This window comes from Equus caballus, chromosome 7 (genome assembly GCF_041296265.1).
Source record: "Equus caballus isolate H_3958 breed thoroughbred chromosome 7, TB-T2T, whole genome shotgun sequence".
NCBI classification, from domain to species: domain Eukaryota; kingdom Metazoa; phylum Chordata; class Mammalia; order Perissodactyla; family Equidae; genus Equus; species Equus caballus.
In genome coordinates, this window is record NC_091690.1 from 81012508 (window position 1) to 81039206 (window position 26699).

Genomic DNA, 26699 nt, shown 5'->3' on the forward strand with positions numbered 1-26699 from the left:
GCAGTTACAGTTTTCTAACAGAAAAAATAATCAGGAAAGGGAAAGAATCAATGATAAAGACAGGGAAAATACTCTGAGAACAGAGTAAGTACAATATATACACACTGGAGTAACAGTGAGGCTTCTTCTGAGTCCACACTCTTACTTTGATTTTTAAAAGTTTGATAAAAATTTACTCAATTACATTTTATATAGCAATATTTAGTGAACTGTGTCCAAAAAGGCTATGTTGTAAGTTCAACTGTAAAAATAACAAAAGCTTTATCACTCAGCCTCTGGTCAATAAGAAAAGAAGAAAACCTTGCTAGAAATAACAATAAATAATTTCACACAAAAGGCAAAGTGACATAAGAATAGTATATTAATTAATATATTTTCTTTGTATTTACAATAAATCCATTTGTTAATACTGTGATAGAAAAAATAATCAGTCCACATTATGTAGTAGAAACAGGCTTTGAGGATGATCACACTTCTCACAACAGGATTTCTCCCACAGGTAAAGTACTTTTCAACTTGACAGTCTTGGTGAAGGTAAAACCGACAGAGTACTTTACTTTAGATCAGCTGTGTCCTGGAATCAAGGAATCAAGGGGATTACCATTAAGCAAGAAGCAAAAAGCTGATTAGTTTTTCCAGGACTGTTTAAATATAGCAGTTATCATGTGAGAAGTTAACTTTACTTTGAGTTATAAAAAGTAAAAACACTAAATTGGGAAACTGCATTAATCAAAACCAGCCCCAAACCAAAAGGCCATCAATAGAAACGAAACAAGGCATTCTTATAAGCGTATCATGCATAAAAAGGATAATTACATAATACATACTTTAATGACCAGATTAATAAATAAATGAGGTACATTTTACAGTCATTGGAACAAATAAACTACATTTAACCACTTAAGTGTTACCCTGCCACTGCTTCTGTTTCAAAATATAAAGTCATATAATCACTCTAACATCTAAAAACTGCATACTTTGAATGTTTGCTTTTTTGATCCCCTTTTGAGATAAAAGGAAACTATGTAACAAAATATTATCTGAATATAAATTATCAACACCAGTATGATACATTTATCATGTAATCGCCATTTTGTATACGCACAGTGGAAGCATTGTGAAAGCTAGAAGAAAAAATGAAAATAGACTGGTCAGAATTTTAAATTTCAGACTAATCCATGATAATCTAGAACAGAAAAAAACAAAAATAGAATTCACAAAGTAGATATAACTTGATATCCTTTCCAAATTCAGTAGTCCACTGAGATGAACTCCTAAACAAATCCCTTACCTCAAAGGTAAAAAGGGAAAAGAAATGTAAATCTCTTTAGAGCTTTAGTTTTCAAGTTTATGCTCTGAAAGGAGGCTAACATTAGCCAGAACAGCAACACTATTTTTAAATATCTAGAATCTTTGCTTTTGTATTTTGTATTTGCTTTTTCTATTTTAGCTATTAGTAAAGGATAAGAGAGAAAAATATTAAATGATCAAGTCAAGGGTAAGTATGTATAGCCAGTTCATGAAAGATATTAAATTGAATGAATCAGCTGGGTCAAGAACTTCCTACTATACTGCTACTAATTATGGATAGCTACCCTTAGAATAGTAATTTAAGAGATGTCTATCATAACTACTGACAGCACTCTTCATAGTACATCTACTTCCATTTTTGCTTTCTTCTCTCCCTTCCCACTTAAATATATTATTTTAACTGTATGATAGTAAACTTTATTTTACAAATTCCTTGTTTCAATTACAGAGGTGATTTTAACACATAAACCTGCCAGTCCTGAGATGATGATGATGATAGGAAATCTAAAACCCAGATGATTTTTCACTCAAATTTCTGCTTTAGTTTTTTCTGGAAGATGGCTGGCAGAATAGAAAGCAGAGCCAAAATCATGAGAACAAATACTGAGTTCCAGGAAACAGCCTCCCCTGCTGTTGTGAGCTGGTACAGTGTTGTTCCCGCCTTAATTGCTACAAAAGAGGGAGGTGCGACACCTAAAATAAAAGGAAAAAAAACCAGAGCAAAAACAATCAATTATTTTTTAAAATTAAAGTTTTCAGTGTACATAAGATTTCTTGCAAGAATATAACAATCTCCATTTTGAAAAATTTTAATTTAAAGCCCCTCAAGTTGAAATATAAAGAATTCAAACTTTCATAATCACCTCTTAACGATAATCAATTAAAAAACCCAAGAAAAGCTTCCAGAAAATAATTTTACAAAATTTGTCAGCAACCTTAAAAATAAGAACGTGCTCTGATCTAGCAATTTCAATTTTAGGAAACACTAATGTATATGAGCAAAAATTTAGTCTTGAGAATGTTCATCAAAGCATCGTAATACTAAAAATCTGGAAACAATCTCAATGTTCAAAAATAAGATTAAGTGAACTGTCATTCATCTTTAATAGGATATACTTAAAATAAAAATGAAGTGGTAGGAGATATCAGAAATAGAAAGATACTCAAAACACGAGTAAAAAGAGCAGTTTATACAAGAGCATAGGCAGAACAATCACATTCTGTTAAAAAGCAAAACAAACTGGAAAAGTTACTTTAGCCAAAGCTGAAGTTAACTAAATCTTTAGGTATTTCAACTTGTAAAATAAGGAGATAGGGACAAAAATTCTCTTCTGATTCCATGAATGTAACATCATTTTATAAATTCCACAATTACCCCTGCTAAGATTTTTAAGTTTGTCAATGAAGTTTTTAAAAAGGAGCAATCAAAAATTGATTTTTATTATTCTTTCCAAAAGGTCCATTCTCCTAAGTATTAACTTAGGCTTTAATTTAACAGACACTCAATACATGAGGAACATGCTCATTTTGTTGGTCTTTAAACACTTCAACAGCCAGCCCTGATGGCCTAGTGGTCAAGATTCGGCGCTCTCACTTCTGCAGCCTAGGTTCGTTTCCCAGACAGGGAACCTCATCACCCATCTGTCATACTGTGGCAGCTGTGTGTTGCTGTGATGCCGAAAGCTATGCTACCAAGTATTTCAAATACCAACACGGTCACCTATGGTGGAGAGGTTTCAGCAGAGCTTCTAGACTAGACAGACTAGGAAGAAGGACCTGGCCACCCACTTCTGCAAAGACAGTGAGAGGATGGTGCAAAAAGACAGGGCAGAGTTCAGCCCTGCTGTACACAGGGTCACTAGGAGCTGGAATCAACTCAATGGCACTAACGACAAAACAACTCAACTTAAATTTGAAAGAAAAGTAGAGTCCTCTTAGTAAAGAACCACCTGACTTCACAAAATATGTAAGTGAATCTTTATGTCCACTGATTAATTTCAAAATTAAGTGGCAGCTCCTTGAAAGCAAGAACCTTTTGTTGATCCTTGCCTTCCCCATACTCTTGGTAATGCTCATTAAAAATAATTGAGGTCAATAAAAAAAAAAAACCAGGATCAATTCTTCACTGAAAATTAAAGTTCAATATTTCAGTATGTGATTAGAAGACAAGGGAGAAAATTATTCAAAAAAGGCACCTTAATTTTTTTTTCTCTCCACTGAGTGAGAGAACGGAGCTTAAAAGTCCTGCTTAATCCTGTATGATTAAAAAAAGATCCAGTAGAATGTGCTCTTCTTTAAAAGAAGTAACACAAAAATATTTAAATCGATACAAGTGAGCAAACATTTCCCAGCATCTACTTACATAAGCCAGACTCTATGCCCCAAAGTTATATATGGTGCTGGCATGTCTGCAAAGAGCATGAAATCCAGCCCAGCTGGACACTGTTAGAGATGTACACAAGGAGGTCTAACACAGTGTGAACCAGAGGCCTTACCTAGAAAAGTGCCAATAAAAAAGACTTTCAACGGCACGTTTATCACAGGAGATGTAATATTAATAAACCAATTAGGCAGAAACGGTGTTATTCTCAAAAATATAATGTAGTTAATGAGATGTTCCCTATGACGTTCAACCTGTCATAAGAAAGAAACAAATCAGGATCAAGATAAGGCTGATCTTGAAAATGAGTTGCTTAATATAAAATATCTTATTTCAAATTCTCATCCCCAATAGTTTAGAGTTTATCCAACACAAATGATCAAAACAGAGCTCGAAAATGACCATGAACTACTTATCAAATTACTCATTACCAGAGCTAAATAACATGAGATGAGAGTTTTTAAAATTGTGCTCATAGCTAAATGTCACACCACTACAGATGGTTCTGAATCAGCCTAGGTAATATGGCTCAACCACATTTTAAACCTAAACTGGCAAAATTAAACTTATAACTAGATATAAGATACACATCAAGTGACCAATTTTTCAATGTCTTTGATTTCCTACAATGTAAAGAACTAGTACAGCACATCAATAAACCTAGCCTTCAATTAAAAAAAATTCAGATAATCTTTATTTTATGTTATTACAATATACATCATATGAGTGAACACATTCATTATTGACAAATGACATTAAACAAGTATATGGAAATATTTAGCCAATCAAATAAAAGCACTGACTACAGTTTATACTCCCTACATGTTGCTTTACAAAGAATTATTGTGATTTTGGGCAAAATGCTTAGTTTCTCTTAATTTCCTAATCTGTAAAACAAAGGGGTAAAGAAGGATGATTTCTAAAATTCCTCCGGGATTTAAGTCTGTTTCTTCTGATTTTTTATAAAAGTATGATTTTCTTAGCAATACTGTTAGACCTCTCTGTGTAAGTGCTTATGTTTCTCATTGCCAGTCTTTGCGGAGATCCTGACTGAAGACAACAGTTGTTCCCACTGATGAAATGCAGTAAAGGAGCTGGCCGATACAAGCGTTTCAGTGACCCACTGACAGCACACGGCATCAACGCAAAATAGCTGACGTGTCTAAATACGTGGATGCCTTTACATCAACACTTTGACTTCTCTGCTCTGACTGAACTTACTAGGAATGAAGAATTAAAATGACCATTACAGGTACAAAAACTTCATATTTGGAATGATTAAAATTCATTATTTGCCTACCACTTGATTTTATTTTGGTCAAAAGATCATTTTTATTAAAGCCCTGAGTCTGAGTTAATTTACATAGGGACTACACACTGACCTCCCAATTAGCCAAAGAATTACATTAAATAATTGAAAAATACATGTTTACCTGCTGTGACCATTTTACTGCTTTCTCTGTTAGGTATTTGTATACAACTGGCCTCCCAACTAAATAGGAGAGCATATAGCAGAATGAGGCACCGAGTCCAGAACACTAGAAAATATCAAGAAGCCATAAGCATTTTGTATTTTTTTCATCTCATTCACATGGATATATTCACCTAAGGCAAAGCTCAACTAGTTTACTGCTTTCGCTGTATGGGGATTACTCTGCACGACAACTCTTGTGCAGAGAACAAGAACCCATCTGATCTAGTCCTCGGTCAGACCAAATTATAACTAAAATCAGACCAGCTAAAACAAACTGGCACTTGTCACTGAACCTACCAACTATATCCAAACAGTTAGTGTTAGCCTTTAGCCTAAGAATAAAACTTCAAGAGCCAATTTTTTTTTCTTTCAATTGCTGTGCTTGAAAACACCACCCCCAGCCGCAGGACTTAACTCCTCTCGTGCCCACCAACACTCTTGGACTACTTGAATTGCAAAATACAATAGGAAGGAAAGGCTAAAACAGAGCCTATAAATGCAATTAAGTCTCCGATACCCTTGTTCTAGGGAAAAAACTATCATATCTCCTTATGGAGGGACTCAGATATACTTCAACATTAAATGCCACTTAAAACCAATGGGCTTACGCTTACATAGACTACTGGGGCTAGGATGCCATCACCATCCTCATCATCTATCTAAAGCCACTTTTTTCCTAGTCTCCCAATTTCACTTTATATACTTACCAAACAAACAAGAAATAAGGCTAGTGGAAAGGGATAAAGAAACCCTGAGAGTATACTGAGAAATATAGAGCCTGGAATAGCAAATGTTTGCAAGCTGTTAACTTCTAAGTTAAGGATTAAAACATAATTAAACGGAATTTTTAAAAGACAAATCCAACATTTCAGAAAAAAGCATCAATACAGAAGTTATCAAGTTAATAAGATTATATCCATATTCCAGTATTTAAAAATATAGTAAAATTATATCCAAAAGTTTAAAAGACATGACCCTTCAGTTGTACCACTTTTAAGTTGACCATTTACTAACATTATCATAAATACAATGCTAATAAGAGTGTTACTAAAAGAAAACATGTACCAGGATAGAGAGGAACTGGGCAGTTTCGGGGGGAAGCGGAGAAGAAAAGAGAAAGAAAAAAGAGAACGAAAAAGGTCTTCAGTCGTCTTTTAAACAATATACTTCTCTAATGCATAGGATTTAACCCCAGATGTTTTCAGGAAACATGGTTTCTGTGGAAATCTAGGTAAATAGAGGCTATAATAATTACTTATTCCTAACGTATGCACATTTACCTCAATTCACTACTCATTAAAAAAAGGACAGGGGTTGCAAAATATAGTAAAAATCACAAATCTTATTAAAACACAATTATGCTTTTTTCTACTTTCCTCTAGTTCCCAGTTTTGGCCTGGACCCCTTTTTGCCCCAACATGATTTACTTACGAGTCAGTCCAACTGAGTGAATTCCCTCAACATCTCTCCTTTCTACTTTAAAATCTCTATCTTCACCCGTTCTCCCTCTCTGTTTTTCTCTAGTTCCCACTTTGCTCATGTTTTCCTGTCAATCTCCTCTTTCTTCCTCTTGGATTCTTTCATCCTCAACTTCTTGCTCTTTCACAGGATCCCTCCTGGACAAACCCATTCAGATGCCTATAAACTAAAGAAAACCGAGGCTTTCCTTGACCAAGATATGCAACCTGACTTACCCACCCATCACTCCACTGAAACTTCTTCCTAGCCAAGAGTTCTGACTTGTTCTCAGCAGTCATTTTTTAGTGACAGCTGCACAGGATTAGACATCCTCTGGTGTGAAACTCAGCTCCAGTGAACTGTACTTTTCTTCTACATTACACATCATTCTTTCTCTAGTTTTTTTCTTCTCCTCACCCTCAACTCTGGGATTTCTCTAAGGCGCTGTTAGCCACACGCTCCTCTACCTCTCCTTTGATAAATTCAGCAATTTCCATGTATACAGAAGTATATACGGCTTCAAGTAAATGGCCATATATACTGATAACTCTGAATTCTCTATCTCTGATTCAACTTTTCCAATCAAATACCAGTCTCAAAATTTCCATCTGTCTACTGGGTGCCTCCATTAAAAAAAAATTAATTAAAAATAAATTTTGATTATTTCAGGGCTCTTTGAAACTTTTCAAATAAGGTTCTAAACACCTATGAAAGGAGAGAAACTGCTATCATGATGCCCTAGATACCCATACACAGCTTCAACAATTAACATACAACCAATCTTGTTTCATCTATACCCCCTACACTGGATTATTCTGAAGCGAATCCCACACATATCATTTCATGTGCAACTACTTTAATACCTTTAAAAAGATAAGGATTCCTTTTCTTTTTAACATAATACCATTGTCACACATCAAGACATTAATTAACTATAATTCCTTACTATCATAAATATCTATTTAGTCTGTGTTCACATTTCCCAAATGCCTCATAATTTTTTTCTTAGATAGCTGGTTTATACAAATCAGGATCAAAATAAGGTCCACACGTGGTATTTGCTCATTATATCACTGAAGTACAGGTTCCTTTTTTTCCTTGCAATTTATTTGTTGAAGAAACCAAGTCATTGGTAAAATTCACCACTTTTTGAATTGTGCCTATTGTATCCCTTCGAGTGATTTAATTCGTTCCTCTGTCTGTTAGCTTGTAGTAAGTGTTAACAAAGCCATTCTTCTCTCTGCTTGGGAATGGAATTTGAGCTTAACTTTCCAGCTCTGTTTAGATTTGCATTTCTTTTCCCTTACACTTAAAAATCTTGGTTCTTAATGTTATAAACATAATTAACTATTTGCTTTACATACTATTAAATATATACTATATAAAATATATACATTGGTATTATTCTAAAACATTTTTTACACATTTAAAAACTTCACAGCAATATAATAACTGAAAATAGTTTAAGATTTCTTTCAAATCTTTTTTGTCCTTAAGATTTATCCCAGGAGGGATGCATAGTCAAATTACTATTTTCAAGGAGACAATTTGAAATAATTCCTCTAGATAGTCAAATCCTGACAAACTCAATATACTGTTAAATTCATTGTTTAATTTTGCTTTAGATTTTTTTTAATTTTCAAAAATTTTGGTAAAATATAACATAAAATTTACCCTTTTAGCCATTTTTAACTGTACAGTTCAGTAGCATTAAGTTCTTTCACAGTTATGCAACAACCTCCAGAAGTCCTTTCATCTTGCAAAACTGAACCTCTACACTCATTCAACAACATTCCCTCTTCGCTCCTCCCTCAGCCCCTGACAACCATCCTTCTACGTTCATTCTCTATGAATTGGACTATTCTATGTACTTCATGAAAGTGGAATCACACAGCGTATCTTTTTGTGACCGGCTAATCTTGCTTAGCATAATGTCCTCAAGGTTCGCCCATGTTGTAGCATGTGTCAGAAGTTCGTTCCTTTTTAAGGCTAAGTAACACTCCATCATATGTATGTACTACTTTTGTTTATCCATTCATCCGTTAAAGGGCACCTGGGTCGCTTCCACCTACTGACTATTGCGAATAATGCCGCTATGAACATGCGTGTGCAAATATCTCTTTAAGACCCTCCTTTCGATTCTTTTGGGTATGTACCCTGAAGTGGGACTGCTAAATCATACGATAATTCTACTTTTAATTTTTTGAGGAAACATCATACTGTTTTCCACAACGGCTGCGCCATTTTACATTACCATCAACAGGGCTCACAGGTTTTAATTTCTCCAGATCCTTGTCAACACTTATTTTCTGTTTCTTTGATAGAAACCATACTAATAGGTGTGAGGTTGCTTTAGATTTTTAAAATTCCTGTTTCTTCATTTTGATTTAATCGGTTTTATAATTTTGTGAAATATTTACTTGGTTCTAAAGTCAAATGTACACATTGAAGTATATTTAGAGAAGTTTCACTTCCACCCTTGTTTCATCTCTCTCCCCATAGGTAAACATTTGTATTGGTTTTTTAAAGATATCCTTTCTTTTAAAAAATATAACAAAATACCTGTGTGTTTACCTGTGTACTCATATTCTCCCCTTCTTAGATAAAACATAGCATCCTTAGACTATTTTGCACCTGCTCTTTTCAATTAACAATATATCCTGGAGGTAATGTGTTAACTGCATAGAGAGATACTTCTCATTCTTTTTAACAGCTATATAGTACTTCCATGTTTAGATTTACCATGGTTTATTCAACCAGTCCCCTATTGATTGACATTTGGGTATAGATACCTCTATCTGAATATTTAAAACTGAGCATATCCTAAATCAAAGTAAACGTTATCTTCCTTTCCCTACTCTAAACATGGTCCTCTACCTAGTCTTTTTTTCTCTAAAAGGCCAAAAATACAAAGTCAAAGATAACTTCCAAGAACAAGCTTGGCATAATATTAATAATTTTTGAAGCTGGGTGATGGGTACGAAGGAGTTCATTATATGATTTTCTCTACTTTTGTGCATGTTTTAAATTTTCCATAATAAAAGAAAATTTTAAGTTACTCTAAGATTTTTAGCCTCAGGGAAACAAACGAGATGATGGTGACACTTTTAACATCATCCACAGCTTAAAAGTCCTCAGTGACTACCCAATATCAAATGAATATTCTAAATTCCTTAGCCTGGTACTCAGTCTTCTATAATCTGCATGCAGTGTCTAGCCTACCTTCCTAAACTTACTTCTCAATCTTTCCCTTCTCATGCCTTACACTCCAACTAAACTTGACTACTGATCACTTTCTAACTATGCCCTGTGCTTTGTAAGCTCTGCTCTGGGATTGCTCTGTCCAAAATGACCGTGCTGTATCTCTACCCATAATTCCCCATTATTTCAGACAGAAACAGTTCTGCTTTTGAATGCTCAAAACACTAGATTCGTACTTAGCATATAATTAGTACTTTAAAAAAACTGGTTAAATGAATGAATGCTAGGGTTAAAATAAGTAACTGTAATGTAAAAAGTAATTTATATATAAGAGTTTGAAGTTAGGCATTACCAATGAAGGTACTAGTCCCACACTGTTGAACAGTGGCCACTAGCCACAGGCGGCTATGGAGACAAGGAAATGCACCCAGACTGAATTGAGATGTGCTATGGGTGTAAAAAACATACTTTTCAAAAACTTAGCATGAAAAAAAGAATGTAAAATATCTCATTAATAATTTTTATGTTGATTGCATGTTGAAATGATAATATTTTTGATATACTCGTTCAAGTAAACTGTTTTATTAAAATTAATTTTAGGTGTTTCTTTTCACTTTTTCTAATGAGCCAAAGAAAATTTAAAAATTACAAGTGGTTCACATTATATTTCTGTTGATCAGCACTGTATTATATACATGTACACGTATATATCCATATACATGTATATATGTACAGCATAGAGATATATGCTCTAAGATAAAGTCTTTCTCTTTTGTTCACTGAGATTCAAAAGTGTAAAGAGAAAATTATTTAAAAAATGTATTTAACAAATTATGTTATAAAAAAGTCTGAAATGTGCAATCACTACAATTACCTATTAAGCAAACTAACAATATGCAACAAAACCTGCTGAATTGACAATAATATTAACCAATAATTTATTTAAAATTAAAAATTTTAAACCAAATGTACTTTGTAATAATAAACCCATTCCTATACTTTCAATTCACTTTCTATAGGGCAGTTTATTCTTTTCTACTAATCTGCATATGGACATTAAGACAACTAGGCTACAGCATTTCTTACCCCACAGATGGTCAAGATTCATTTATGCTAACTGGCTAAGCCCTATGGGTGGGCATCCCCTTTATCCCTCAGCCATGTTTCCCTCCCAAAGTTGGGGGTGCAAAATGGGGCAAAAAAGAGGACTTTGCAAAGTAAATAGAAACCATATGCCTTGTTCACAAAATGTTTACAAAAACGTTATAGAAGCCAAATGAAAGGGATGAACCAAATTTGTTCCTTATTTGGGGAAAATATTTTAACTCACTGTTGAAGTTTATAAAGGCAAAATAACCTATAAGCCTAACACTATGGTTTTCACAGATGGGTGACAAAATGGAATTAGTAAGAAAAGGCAGCAGTTACAGAGTTCTCAAAACACTTTACAAACAATTAAATTATTTCACGAATAGCTGCCCCAAATGACCCATCAAAGATAGGAGCATAATAATTATTCTCTAAATTTTCCCCAAATTTCAATGTTTCTAATGATAAATAGAGAGGATAATGACAAAGTGCTTACGTAGAGCACATTACCTAAATAAAAATGTATCCTCACCAGGTGGTCAAGGAGTAATGTTTGTATGAGCAGCAAAAGCTTTTGTAAAGGTACTTGTCATGAAGTTGCTTATGCTAAGAGTAATTGGTCCAGTGTGTCTAAGTACATACTCAAAACATTCGCATAAAGAGGTAACTGGAAGAACACATATATATGTTAAATATACAATATCTAATCCAATATAAATCCAAGTTAAAAAATGCTATTCAATTTTACTAGAAAAAGTTTCACTTGAAAAATCCAACACACCAGAAGAAATTCAGGAGATAAAACAGGAAGCCAGAGTGGAAATAGTTTGAGAGAATTAACAAAGTAACTCATTTGCCTTTTCAAAATAAGAGCTGGTTTAAAAAGGATGATTACCTTCACAACATCAAGAGACAATGTCTTTCATTAACAAAGATTTGAAAAATAGGTTGGATTAGAATAAAAGATACAAAAGCCAGAAATTAAAGTCCACAAATTGGAAGATTAATCACCAGTAGCACAAGCAGTTTGAAAATAGATAGAAAGAATAAAGTTATTTTCCTGACTAGTTAAAATATAACATATATTTATATAAAACAAAGAAATACATACTAAGAACTATAAAAAAATTCCTTTGACTAATTATCCTCAGGATTTTTTACAAAGACGACAATTACAAGGAAGAAAAAATCATGAACAAAAAGATTCATACGTAACACAACATGTAGAAAAGCAATAAATTAAGTACAAATTATATCTTCAAAGCAAAAGGAAACTTTTTAAAACTTATTGTATGATCACTATTAATTCAAAATAATTATTTAAATTCAAACAATAAGATAAAAATTAAATAAGATAAATAAAATAATTATCCTCAATAATACAGAAAAATGTTTATAAGTGAAATAAGCAGAATACAAAACGATTGGTAATAAACATTCAGAAATAACAATTGAGTTGAAGATATAAGATTAAAGTGAGAATTTTTTTCATTCTAATTTTTCAATATTTTATTTAATATTGTTACACTGCATTAACAATTTTTAAAAAGAAAAATAATTAATGTATACTGAACAGCAGATCTTTTAAAACCTTTTTCTTGAACAAAACTAGAAAACATTTTCAGTTAAAAGGATACAAAATATATGTAGCAAAATAAGCTACAAGTACTTGTACATAAAAGGTGTCCTTATATTTGGATAAAACTTTTCCTAGAGCCTTGGCATCATCCATATCTCTGGGAACCTTCATATTCACTCTTTCTTCTCTAAAGAAATAAAATTAAAGTAAAAAATTTTAAAGCAGAAATTTGCCAAGATAATTAATATCAAAGTCAAGTTCAAAACATGAAGTTTTATCCAAAATGATTTGACGCCTTGATCTGTAAGTTAAGCATAAATTCACAATCTTTAAGTTGAAAAGTCTGCAAATTACTTGTTTTTTAATGCTTTAATATAATTTCATGAGATGTGTAATCTAGATATGAAAGTTCAGGATGACTCTAAAGGTTAAAGCATTTGTTCCAACACTAGCATAAATTCTGAATTAAGAAATGAACCAGTGACATTAACATATTTAAAACATATTTAACATCATTTTGGGTAATCCTCATGATAAGCTAAAGTCAATAATCAGTTACAACTGAAATTAAGTAAAAATTTTAATGAATTTTAATGAATTTACAGTTCCCATCTTTTCTGGAAAAGCTCAGATAAAAACTTAAACAGTTTTTTCTTTTTATTAATTTTACTTTATATTTGGTGCTTTGTTTGGAACTGAATGACTTCTTGCTTATAAAAACCTCAAATAATCACCTTTGTGTTTAATGTATATTGCGCCCATTTGTTTATAGGACAAAATTTGACTGACCTTGCACAACAATGATAAAATGCTGCTTATGTGCTATAAAAACAGCAAGTAAACTAAAATGAGCTTTTCCATTTATAAATTTAAAAACTAAAAATATTCTTGATAGGAATGTGCATGAATGCATGCACACACACACAAAAAGAAATAAGCAGAATATAAAAGATTTATAATAGCACATTATTATATACAAGTGATCTTATCATTCTTGGAGCAGACTGGGAGCAAAGACAACCTTAACCTACACTCTATATTCTTTCCTGCTTTCAGTCGGCTCTTACTTCTTACTCCTTGATCAAAACCAGAAAGGATCTAAAATTCAACCATACTAATATTAACATAACAATATAGCATGCTATCGTCCTAAAGGTATTTACATTAATGTAAGAAATGAAAGTATTAAAATAAAAAGTTTAACCATAAAATTTCAAGGATAAGGAATTGTTAATGGACGAAAAGGAACTTCCAGATATCTTGAAATCACATTTCACAGTTATCCATTAGCACGTCAGGCTGGCCCTGGTTGAAAGTCTAACCACATTTTAGTAGTCCCTTATGCAATCTATGATTACACAAGAATGGTATTATTGTGGTTAAATAACCCTGGGATATTTTGCCCTCTTAAAGTATGTTTCAGGTCCATAATCTCTTGCCTAAAATTAAAAAAACTCTCAAAACCAAAAGTTCTTTATAATTTGTCAGCAAAAACTAACCCACAATTATATAATGTTATTTATAATCTTTAATGATGCAGATTTCTCTGCAAAAATGTCAATATATTTGATTATGGGATGCTGCCCCAGATCCTGCTGGAGGTACTCCATAATATACCATATTTATTCCATGTTATCTTTCTAAAATGGAAAAATTCTAAATCCTGAAACACATTTCACCCCCAAGGTTTTGATTAAGGAACTATGGACGTGTACTAGCTATACAAGTCTTTTATAAGGTCCCTCTCACTGTGAAAAGTACCTATTCAGCCCATATCATTTCCACAAAACAGGGAAGAGAAAAAGAGCTAGGAGACAGCGATGTGGTGGGGAAGGAAATGGATAGATAGAAGCAGACAAAAATTGATTGCAAGGAAAAGTGGGAAGGGAGAAAATGGATGGAAAGGGGGGGAAAGCAGAGAAGAGCATCAGTGTTTTTCAAACGGCAGGTTAATATCTATTATGGACTGCAAAATAAATTTATTTGGTCACTCCCAGCATTAAAAAATAAAATGAGAGGGTATTATGTTAAGCGAAATAAGCCAGAGAAAGATGAACTCTATATGACTCCACTCATAGGTGGAAGTTAACATACAGACAAGGAGAACTGATCGGTGGTTACCAGAGGAAAGGCAGAGGTGGGGGGAGGCCACAAAGGGTGAAGTAGTGTACCCACAACATGACTAACAATAATGTACAACTGAAATTTCACAAGGCTGTAAACTATTATAATCTTAATTAAAAAAATAAAATAAATAAAAATAAAATAAAATAAATAGAATAGTTGAGAAAATATCAAAGACTACCACCCATTTCATGAAACTTTAACTTAGTTTTATATGCATACATGTATGCAAGTGGAGGGGGAGGATACACGTACACAGGCAGGACCATGATATAAAAATTGTATTTCTAAATGTGGTTATATTAAAAAAAAAACTTGTGAAAGCCATTAGAAAGATGAGGCCTTAATAGGAGAAGCAATGCTAGGAAAACCCTGCTCAGAAAATCAGGAGGCATACTTGGAAAGAAGCATTTAAATAGCAGCATCAATATGGACTTGCCACAAGCCATGAGAGTTGATACACAATCACCGTGACAGTTCTGTTGCTGAAAATTAGTTTAACTTTTAATCTGCTTTCATCTCTATAAATGTCTAGACATTTTCAGTTTCTTTCAGTATACTTACTCACTAAGCTGAGGAAAATTTTGATATACCAAAAACATAACAAAAGCTGCAGATAAGAAAATGGACACCAATATAAGAAGTGACATTCTTGCTGACCCAGCTTCTGCACAGGCTTTTTCTGAAACAAAGAAAGAAAAAAGCTATAATTAAGATAAACACAAAGGAAGATAGTATTCCAAGCCAGCAAACAATTCCCTTAAAGGTTTTCCTACCAAAAAACTGTTCACGCTTTTACCCAAAACACTGTAACATAAAATTTTAAGAACTACTGTATTTGACATTTATTAACCGGGCATATTACTTTTGGGGGACATATCCATTTCAGAAGCATGAAAAACAGAACACCAAAATTTGTAGCACTGATTTGCTGATAAGCCAAAGGGGAAAAATAGGCATTGCTCTAAATGCTATCACTGACTTTTAATTTTCTCTATCTATATAAAACTCCTCTTTTCATTTGAGGAAGAGTGGCCCTGAACTAACATCTGTGCCCATCTTCCACTATTTTGTATGTGGGATGATGCTCCAGCATGGCTTGATGAGCAGTGCGTAGGTCTGCTCCCAGGATCTGAACCCACGAACCCCAGGTCGCCAAAGTGGAGCATGTGAACTTAACTATGCCACCAGGCCAGCCCCCTACTCTACCTATTTTATAGGTTAAGTAAACAGAGGCCCAAAGGAGGTTGCACTAGCTACTAAAAAAAATCCTAAGCAACCCAATAGTGTGAAGTATATCTCCATGTTAATATCCATTTACAGTCAACTCATAATTTTTGCTGAAAGAAATTGCTGAGGTTAGTGCTTTGATATACTAAGTATAAATTATCCTTACTTGTTCGTTAAAGCAGTCTTTCTGAAAGATAATATTAAGGTTTATCAAGTTCTAGTATGTGAACACTAAATGTAAAAACATTTATCTTTTCTAATTTTCTGTAATCTAAACATATCACTAATCAGCCTCACCTCCCAACTAGCCCCTATCATTTTAACTTTGTTATATTTCATCTTAATCTCAAAAAGGACTTTACTTCAAAAACCAAGTCACAAATGGAAACTTATTTGCTCATATCATACTTTTAAATTTACTGCAGGAAGAAATGGGAGCATAAAATAATACAAAAGATGCTTTCAATGGAGTAATAAACCAGGCATGCCTACCACTTAATACTCTAGTTCATTAATTCACTGATGCATTTGTATGTACGCCTTTTAGTAGCATGCAGAACTAAACAGAGACTTTAAACATCTGAGGTGGGTCAAATATGAAAATGTCTCTGCAGAATCTTATGATAACAAACGCTTAACTGCCCATATCTGTGCCCTGATTGTGATATCTAATTCAATGCATATCTTGAGGACTTAATAAACCATATATACTCACCCTGAAAAGAGAAACAAAGAAGCAATTAGCAAAAAGTTATAAAAATATCAGTGTGCACTTAAAGCAATTCAACCAAAAACGCAGTTTTCGTTTGCAAATAGAGAACCTATTTAAACACAAACTGTGCTCAAAGGCCCAAATGGCTATTTTCCTACTGTATTAAATAAAGAAGTACTCTACTGAAAAAGGAATAAGGGTAGTATACAAATATTGAGGGGTTTTTTTTGGCATAGTTTGGTACAGGCTGATCAAAGTAAAGACACGTTAACACATAAATAGTATAATTTTTCCAGAGGCCTATTTCTTCTTAAAGGTATGCTACTTTTTTTTTTTTAAAGCTTTGCACCTGAGCTAACAGCTGTTGCCAGTCTTCTTTTTTGTCCCCCATGCTTTTTCTCCCCCAACCCTCCCAGTACGTAGTTGTATATTTTTAGTTGTGGGTCCTCCTAGTTGTGGCATGTGGGATGCCACCTCAACGTGGCCTGATGAGTGTTGCCACATCCACACCCAGGATCCGAACCGGGGAAACCCTGGGCTGCCGAAGGCGGAGCGCGAGAACTTAACCACTCGGCCACGGGGCCGGCCACACGTATGCTTCTTTTAAATCTACCTGGAATTAACTTGCCCAGCCCTCACTTTTCACTTACTTCCCTGCCAGAATCAGATCCAGAGTACAAGAGGACTAATACAAATAATTTAATATTATGGGTATCTTTTAAACTCTTCAAAACCATTGGTTTTTTGTTTTTCATCCTATAGATACTTGTGGACACAAGAACTACTGCTAAGAATAAAGGGCTGATTTCCCCCCCTTTCTTGGAACTTGTCTTTAGGACTTCAACCACGCAAGGTATGCAATCAAATGTGGAGCTGGTTAGGACTACCTGCTGAGCATCTATCAGGTACAAAATGTTTTGCTCAATCTCTGCTCCTAAGAAACTGATACCTTCATTACCTAGACTCCCAAGGAAGAGTACAAAGGGGCTTTGAGTTTATAAGAAAGCAAGATTACTGGGCTGGAGTGATGCAGGCAAGATTGACAGAGCAGGTAGAAATTCAGTTGAAGACTAAAAGACGAGAACAGTGTACAGCCTGCTAACTTGTACTGTAGCTAAATACATTTTTAAAGACTTCAACAGGTAATACAGTCTTCTTAAATCAAAAATTAAATAAGACATTTAGCATGCTAGCTCCAAGATTAAACTATAATTTTTTTTTCCCATTATTAATTCACCCGTCCTAAGTAAGAGGTCAGAGGGGAGAAAGGTGTCAGACAATCTTCGACTAGACTACAGAACACAGCCCTGACTGTTCTTTGAATTCACATCTCTCTGATTGCTACTTGTCTTACAGTTGGATGATGAAATATATTAACATCTGAACAAAATTAACCTCTGGGTTTAACTTGCTACCTAAGCTCTTCACTCTCTAAAATTAGGTAAACTTTTCCAAGCATTGTGTTGAACAGTAACACAAGAAAACAACGATAAGAATGCAATAAAACTAAGTGACATTCAATTTTGAAGCTCTCCCTTCTTTCACATAAACATATAGAGTGTTGGCTATTATGATTCAACAATTCTTCTTGAGTATAACTCTCATAAATCCAGAGACTAGAACATAATTCATTTAGAGTTCCAAACAGAGATAGAAGTTAAAAATATTGTTTTAGTGCTAATTCTACATCTAAATGTGCAGCATATATATTTATAATGTGCATCCTGGGGCCGGCCCTGTAGCCGAGTGGTTAAGTTCATGTGCTCCACTTTGGCAGCCCATGGTTTCGCTAGTTCGGATCCTGGGCGCAGACATGGCACCATTCATCAAGCCATGATGAGGTGGTGTCCCACATAGCACAACCAGAAGGAGCTGCAGCTAGAATATACAACCACGTACTGAGGGCCTTTGGGGAGAAGGAAAAACAAAAAAAAAGAAGACTGGCAACAGATGTTAGCTCAGGTGCCGATCTTTAAAAAAAAAAAAAAAGTGCATCCTTCTGGTTGCATCAGACACGTGTTATTTAGCATGTAGAGCTACCCACAACAGTACTTTATACATTCCACTAACCTCCAGATCTTCCAGGATACTAAATTCCAATCCGAATTATGCCATCAGCTGCTTTCCAACCTCCTCCCAGACCAAAGGTACTGTTAGAGAAAGTCAGATCATCATGTTCCCTTGGCCTACAAGTTCACATACTTTTCTATCTTCAATTAAGGTTATTACTGGCAAACAATAATCCTCTTACAGTACTCTCCAAAAGGGCTATTTCAAGTCTCTTCAAGCCTTTAATTCTACCTTCTTTTTTTTTTTTTAAGATTTTATTTTTCCTTTTTATCCCAAAGCCCCCTGGTACATAGTTTGTATTTTTAGTTATGGGTCCTTCTACTTGTGGAATGTGGGATGCGGCCTCAGCATGGCTTGACAAGCAGTGCCGTGTCCGTGCCCAGGATTCAAACTGGTGAAACCCTGGGCCGCCAAAGCAGAGCGTGCTAACTTAACCACTCAGCCACGGGGCTGGCCCCTAATTCTACCGTCTTTTATTCTCAACCAATGACACTGCCTCCACACTTTAGTGAGCTCCCCAATCTCTACCTCAAGATCTGTTCACGAAATTATCTTCCCTTGTCCCTTTCCCCTTATCTTTGCATTAAACACCAACACACTTCCTTCCCGATCTTGCTTTCAGAATTATCTCTTCTCCATTCACCCAATTCTTCCCCCTTAACAAGTACCTTTTCTTTAACTTCTAATATGCATATATCCATCCTGAAGAACCGTAACTTAACTTTAATGCCCCTGTAGTAGCTCCGTATTTCTCTTACTATTTTCATATAAAAACCTTTTGGAAATCAAAATCTTCTTACATCTACACGATCTCAGGAATGACTTTTACTGGTCATGTAGTCCACTAGTTCTCAACACTCAGTGTTTTCTAGACCTACTTGATCCTACCATGCAGGAAGCAAAAGACCCGTCTCTCCTGAGGACATAAATTTACAGGGCCTCTAATACGTTTTGTAAGGTCACAAGAATCTACTGTAATACTGTTGGAAGTAAATTTTATTTCAAAATTTTTAAAATTAATAATCTAAAATGGTAGTATCATCAAGTATAAATTTAAACAGCTAACATAACTATAAAATACAAAGAATTAACTCTTAAACTCAAACACACAGAAAGTATGTTTGTAGGTAGCAGAAGGAAACACCACTACCAATTTTGTATAAGCTCATTCTCTAAGGTTATGCCCTGCAACTCGGCTACCACTCAAACTACACACCTCACTCACTACCATCTAACCACCTTCAGGCACTTGCCCCATTCACCGAAGGCTGAGACCAAGCTCATAGTAAACTTCTTCATAATCCTAAAAGATTCATCATCCATTTAGATGCTCCATCCAGCATCAAAATTCATTTCTATTCACTTTAGCCACCCACTTCCAGGGGTACACTAAGTTCTCATATCACCTGAGATCGCTCTACCCTGGACATTTTAAATTCCAATATGCCATTCATTGATCACCTTTATTCTCTCATGAGCTTACTCCTCCATTTTCTCCCTTTTGTTGGCTCTTCACTTCTCTTCCTTCCATGCCCAGCAACTTCACGTTCTATCACCTGAAGCAGTACTTTGATTGGAATCTTTATCCTCTCTTTCTATCTAATCTAAACCAAAATCAGACTACAAGTTCCCTTTCTTCTTTCCTACACCAAGATGGTTGAGCACAAATAGAGAAAAATCATGAGTGACCCATCATAGAGATCCATCCATGTCTTTGGGAAAACTGACTTAACTTCATTCCTACTCCCTTTTTTAGGTGTGAAACATGAATCAGGCTGAGCCAGTCAGGTTATCATTACCTTCTGCTAACAGTGATAGGTTCAGGGATAAGCATTTGATCTGAGGCAGTCTAATCAAGAGTGAATATCTAGACTTTTATTGGTAATGCTAGGGAGAAGATTCTCAAAATTATCAAGGAAGGATTTAGCTCACCTGGACTTTCAAGAGGAATCAAGCTTAAGGGAAAGCTGACATCAAGTAAGCAAACCAAGATATGAAAGAAATCCAATCTTGATGATATCATTGAGCCACTGGTTCCAGAATGGAGCCAGTGAATCCCACTTAATCTCCCAACTTTTTAGTTATATGATCCAATAAACTTCCTTTCAGCAAGGGTTTCAATTGTGTTATCTATTGATTATAGGCAAAAGAATCCTGATACATAACATTTGGGTTAAGACTGGCATCAACATATCACACTAATACTCTGGCTGATATCCAGCAGCCAATTTTTGTCTTAGTTCCCAGTTATCAGTAATCGGAGCTGCCTTCGTCCTCTAAGCCGGTACCTTGCTCATAGCAGATGCTCAGAGTATTTGATAAACCAAATAGCAAGGCAGGATCTAGAACAGGCATCTGAGAAGGATTTATTATCCAAATTCAAACGATACTGCCTTCTAAACTCAGTAAAACCAACTTCAGGACAGCATTTCTCAAACAGTTTTGGCTGCATTCCACAATAAGCAATGTATTTTATATCATGATCTGGTACACACAAAATCTATATAACTGAAAAATAAAATTCAAAGAAACAATACTTACCCCCTCCTATATGCAAAGCACTCTATTTTCTGTTCCATTTTTTCAAACAGCTCATCCTCACCCATCAAATTGATTTCACACCACTCACAAGGGTAAGGATCTATATATTGAAAAACACGGTCCTAGAAGTTCTCTTAAATCAAAATGGGGAACTTCTATGACTTGCTAGCAAACAGACCAGCCACGGCAAACAACACAAAAGAAAAGAAAATACCCCGGCCAATGAACCCTCGCACACAGATTAGGTCAAGACCCTCTTAAGTGGTTCCAGCTCTTGCCTCTCACCCTTCCTCATCACACAAGAATTAGACTTGCAGTGTTACTGCCTTGCTCAAGTCTCCATAGTGGTCCTCAGTCTATAAGGCTCAGATGTTAGACTAGAGACCAAAGTCATGCAAGGAACCCATAAATGTATCAGACTGCATATAGAGTGTAAAATATTTCAAACATACCCACAATTACAACTACTTATCAAAGCTACGTGGACGTGTCAGTTAATAAAACTACAAATTCACTTAAAATGTCGTGGAATTTATAGGAATGTTCTATTGTTACGTATTTCTCAATCAAGAGTTACTAAAGTTTTTCTCTCTTTTCCAAAACGTTCCCTTTTTTGAATGCCAAGAAACCACCTGCAAGGAACAAAAACTGTTTTTCATCACCCGGTAAATCAGTTGCTAAATAGCTGCTAATCACCACGGAGTACCAGCAGCAAGTAACCAAACTCTATCATGTAATGGGTCAACAAAATCTTCTGCCCACAGAGAGAATTCCTAACACTAATTAAAGAGAGACAGACAAATAGAAAGAGAGAGGCAGAGAAGAAAAAGAAAAAACTGGGAATTATTAAGAAACAGGATGGATCAAAAAACTTCCTTTGCCTAGCATTTAAAACCCACTATACTGACACCATTTTGACCATGGCCAACCTTATCTTCCACAGCCAACAGAAATCTTCTACTCCTGACAAGCTAATCTCTTTATTGACATACACAAAGCTTCACACTAACCTTCAAGTGTAATGTTACCCCTGCCCAGAATCCCCTTCCCTTCTCTCTACTAATCTAGATCCGACTTCTCCATGAAGGCATGTCTTCGCATCTCCTCCCTCTGTCTTCCTAGAGATTTGTAGTCCAGAGAAGTCATTTGACAGCATCGTAAAAATAATTGTTAAGATTAGCTCAAAATGGGTTAAAGAGTTGAATGTAAGACATGGAACCATAAAACTCCTAGAAGAAAATATAGGCAGTACTCTCTTTGACATTGGTCTTAGCAGTACCTTTTTGAATATCATATCTCCTCAGGCAAGGGAAGCAAAAGAAAAAAAATAAACAAATGGGACTACATCAAACTAAAAAACTTCTACACAGCAAAGGAAACTATGAAGAAAATGAAGACAACTCACCAACTGGGAGATAATATTTGCAAATCACATATCTGATAAGTGGTTAATATCCAAAATATTTAAAGAACTCATACAACTCAACAACAAAAAAACAAACAACCCAATCAAAAATGGGCAGAGGGGGCCCGCCCCGTGGCCAAGTGGTTGAGTTCATGCACTCCACTTTGGCAGTCCAGGATTTCACTGGTTCAGACCCTGGGTGCAGACTTAGCACGGCTCATCAAGCCATGCTGAGGCAGCATCCCACATAGCACAACTAGAAGGACCCACAACTAGAATACACAACTAGAATATGTACTAGGGGGCATTGGGGAGAAGAAGACAAAAAAGACCGGCAACAGATGTTAGCTCAGGGCCAATCCTTTAAAAAAAAAAAAAGGGTAGAGGATACAAACAGGCATTTTTCCAAAGAAGATATACAGATGGCCAATAGGCACATGAAAGGATGTTCAACATCACAAATCACTAGAGAAATGCAAGTCAAAACTACAATGAGATACCACCTCACATTCATCAGAACGGCTATTATTAAAAAGACAAGAAATAAGCATTGGAGAGGATGTGGAGAAAAAGGAATCCTCATACACTGCTGGTGGGAATGCAAATTGGCACAGCCACCATGGAAACTAGTACGCAGATTTCTCAAAAAATTAAAAATCGAAATACCATATGATCCAGCCACTCCACTCCTGAATATTTATCCAAAGAACATGAGAACATTAATTCAAAAAGATATATGCACTCCTATGTTCACCCCAGCATTATTCACAATAGCCACGACTTGGAAGCAACCTAAGTGCCCATCAACAGATGAATGGATAAAGAAGATGTGGTATATGTACATACTATGGAATACTACTCAGCCATAAAAACACACAAAATTGTGCAACTGGCGATAACATGGATGGACCTTGAGGGTATTATGCTAGGCAAAATAAGCCATATGAAGAAAGACATTACCGTATGACTTCACTCATATGTAGAAAATAAACAAACACATAGATACAGAAAACAGATTGGTGGTTACCATAGAGAAAGGGGGTGGGGAGAGGGTGAAAGGGATAAACAAGCATGTATGTATGGTGACAGATGGCAACTAGACTTTTGATGGTGAACATGATGCAGTCCATACAGAAGTCAAAATACACTTGAAGTCAAGTGCACTTGAAATTTACATAATGTTACAAACCAATGTGACCTCAATACAATAAATAAAAAATAATAATTGTGTTGAATGTGTTGTTCTAATAACAAAATAAACAATTGTAAAAGCACTTTGGAAGTTTCAAGGTTTTATTTTCTGAACAGCTTTAGGTAAAAAAAAAAAAAAAAGGTAATAAAACAACTGACTGCCATTGCAAACCAAATGACAATCTTTAGGAGTGCCCTATTAGGAAAACACTTTTTCAGGAAACCCTTGGATTACTGTCGCTCTCAGTAGCAGCATCTTCAAAACGATGTTCCTATAGAGTGGATTTATACTTTGATAACAACTCATTTCTGGGTTTTTGAAGTTATTTGGCTCTACTGTCTACAAGGTGGAAAAATACCCAAATATATTAAGCTTACAGAGCCAAATTAGACTGCAGACATTTTAAATTATTTGAAAATAAAATACCAAGCTCTGCTGGACATTCTTTTTAAAATTTAATATACCTTAAATTTGATTCAAAAAATATTTCTGCTGAATGTTAAACATTTTATCTCCATACATATATTTTTTAAGTGTACAATACTTTATTGTTGACTATAGTTACAATGTTGCTAGCCCCTCTTAAAAGACCCTCTTCCTACCCATCACTGGTGGTGGAACACATCAGTGTAAGCTGTAGACAACTTAATGGCTATTTGCTAGGATTTCTTCAAGTTTTATGGGCTTTAAAAGCATTTAAAGAGCTTATTCATTTTAACTACTAAGAAGCAATGAAAAACTCCATGCCAAGATGGAATCAAAGTATTTAGTTTCTAAGTATGCTTTTTTCCTTAAAATAGCTAAAGCCCTGAAAAGTGTCAGGATGGTGTAATGGGAAAAAAAAGCTTGAGAATAAGAGATCTTAACTATAACAGTAATTGCTGACGATTATTTATCCCTCATTTCATATAAACCAAGCATAACACTAAATCCTTTACATGAATTATTTTGTTTAATCCACGCACCAATCTAAGTAGATACTATTATTATTATCATCATCCCCACGGTACAGTTTAGACACTTAGCTTTTGAAAGATAACAAATCCAAAGTCATAAGTAAGTGGTAGAGCAGGGACTCAAACCCAAGTGTTCCTGGCACCTAGAAGTGGTACCCGGACGTAGTTAAGCGCTTGCTCTCAACTACTACTTTACTAATCTGGCTTTGTGACTCTGCAAGTTATATATCCACTCTGGGCTTCAGTTTCCTCATCTGTAAAAATAAAGCAAGGAATGCTAAAGTTCCCTCCAGCTCTCCCTAGCCTCAGTATTATCAACCTTACCATCTCCCTAGGCGTCAACAAGCCAGTGTTATTCCTTCTTTCGACTGAATTCAACTAAAAAAGAATTTACGACGCACCTGCTAAGTGTCCGGCCTTGTGATGGGCAGCGGCCCAAATGCAGGTCTCCCACTCGCTCTGCTCCCGCCCTTGGGTGCCAGCAGGCCCCCGTTCCCCTGGCAAGTCCCTGGGATGGGCTAGGGTCCTTTCCCGTCCGGAGTCCCTTCCGGCACACTCCCGCCTCAGGGCCAACCCCAGCTCTGGTTCCCGGGTCTACTCACCCTTCAGGTGGTCTCCCCTGCCCGGTGCCGTGGGACCCCGAGTCCCGGCTGCCTTCTCCCCCGCAGGGGTCGTATGGAGTGCCCCCGTCTGCGATCGTTCGGCAACTCTGCCTTTCGCCATGGCTGCAGCAGGGAAGGTGGAGGGAGCGGGGTGATGCCGCAACCCCTTGACAACAACAACTCGGCCGCAGGGTCCTTAAAACACCCACTGGCCACAGCCAGAGCTACTTCCGGGGCGACTGCCTCGCCTAAGACGACCTCAGCCCCGCAAGCACAGCGACGCTAGGCTGAAACCTAGATCGCCCACTCGGACTACGCTCCGCCCTGCCCCGCCCCGCCCCGCCCCCGAGCCTCGCGCGCTCGCGCCCGCCCAGTAACCGCGAGACAAGTCAGGGCCCCGGCACGCCCCATTCGTGGCCCCGCCCCTCCGCGCGACAGCGGGAAGCATGCGCAGTCGCGGCACCGGAGTCACGCGGCGTGGCTCGAAGACGCAGACATCTAATACGCAGCTTTAATTATCCGGAAGTGCCGTCCCAGCGACTTCAAACCCTTTGTGTGTGCTGCCGGAAGTTCCCGTAAATGATTAGTTGGCGTTTCGGAGCAAATGCTGAATCAGCCCGGCTCTTCTGTCCACCAGTTCCACAGGCTGCTGTCTCCAGTCTGGAGGGGTTAGATAATACTTGGACTGAAGATGTTGGAAAACATAAAGCCTGAGCCGAACCTACCGAGTTTCAGGAAACTAAGGCTCAGGGAGGAGCTATAACCTGTGAAGGTCACAGGGTGGTAGAAATAGGTTTAGAATTGGGATTTTCTTGTTCCCAAGCGAATGCTTTCGCTTAGCAAAACCGTGCGCCTCTCGCTAGTAAACCCAGCTCGGCTCATGTAGCTTTTCCTCTTGCTAAACCCAAGTGCCTTGTTGAGCAGCGATTTCTTCCCCTCCTACCTCTCAGCTGTATTTGGCTTACTCATTGGTGAGTGTACTGGAATGCCCTCTTGAAAGCAACTTGGCGGTGTGTATAAGAATACTGATTGTTCCTATCATGCGGGCTTAACGACAGGAATAAAATCTGAGAAATGTGTCGTTAGGAGATTTCGTCGTTGTGGAACATCATGGAGTGTACTTACACAAACCTAGATGGTAGAGGCTACTACATCCCTAGGCTATGTGGTACAGCCTATTGCTCCTTGTCCCACTGGAAGGTCTTCGGGGCAATACCAGGCATGGAGCTGCCATCTCCTGTGATAACAATGCCTTCTGGAATACCTCCTGAAGGACCTGCCTAAGGCTCTTCTTGAGGAAGTGCCACTCTTTTCAGACGTATGTCGGTGGTGGTTTGTTTCTTTTTTTCATCATAGATTTGCTTGTAAGCAGTTA

The 26699-nt window shown here is 36.3% G+C and overlaps 1 protein-coding gene across 1 annotated transcript; it reads right to left on the bottom strand.

Annotated features, from left to right (window-relative positions):
• Positions 1 to 343: 343 nt before the first annotated feature.
• On the bottom strand, positions 344 to 26265 carry TMEM41B (transmembrane protein 41B). Its single transcript, XM_001504911.6, has 7 exons — positions 25325 to 26265; positions 15181 to 15298; positions 12551 to 12679; positions 5873 to 5966; positions 5125 to 5229; positions 3807 to 3945; positions 344 to 2004 (listed from the first exon to the last, which is right to left on the bottom strand). Exons 1-7 carry the CDS (start codon positions 25443 to 25445, stop codon positions 1835 to 1837), a joined length of 876 nt encoding a protein of 291 aa, XP_001504961.1. The 5' UTR covers positions 25446 to 26265; the 3' UTR covers positions 344 to 1834.
• Between the last annotated feature and the right edge of the window lie 434 nt (positions 26266 to 26699).

What these genes read in the sequence shown, in the direction of transcription:
- TMEM41B (XM_001504911.6), bottom strand. Translation starts at nt 25,445, where the DNA reads ATGGCGAAAGGCAGAGTTGCCGAACGATCGCAGACGGGGGCACTCCAT. An exon ending in CCTTATTTCTTGTTTGTTTG is followed by an intron (nt 5,230 to 5,872) that starts GTAAGTATATAA and finishes GATATTTTCTAG; the next exon opens with TGTTCTGGACTCGGTGCCTC. An exon ending in TTTTATTGGCACTTTTCTAG is followed by an intron (nt 2,005 to 3,806) that starts GTAAGGCCTCTG and finishes CTTTTATTTTAG; the next exon opens with GTGTCGCACCTCCCTCTTTT.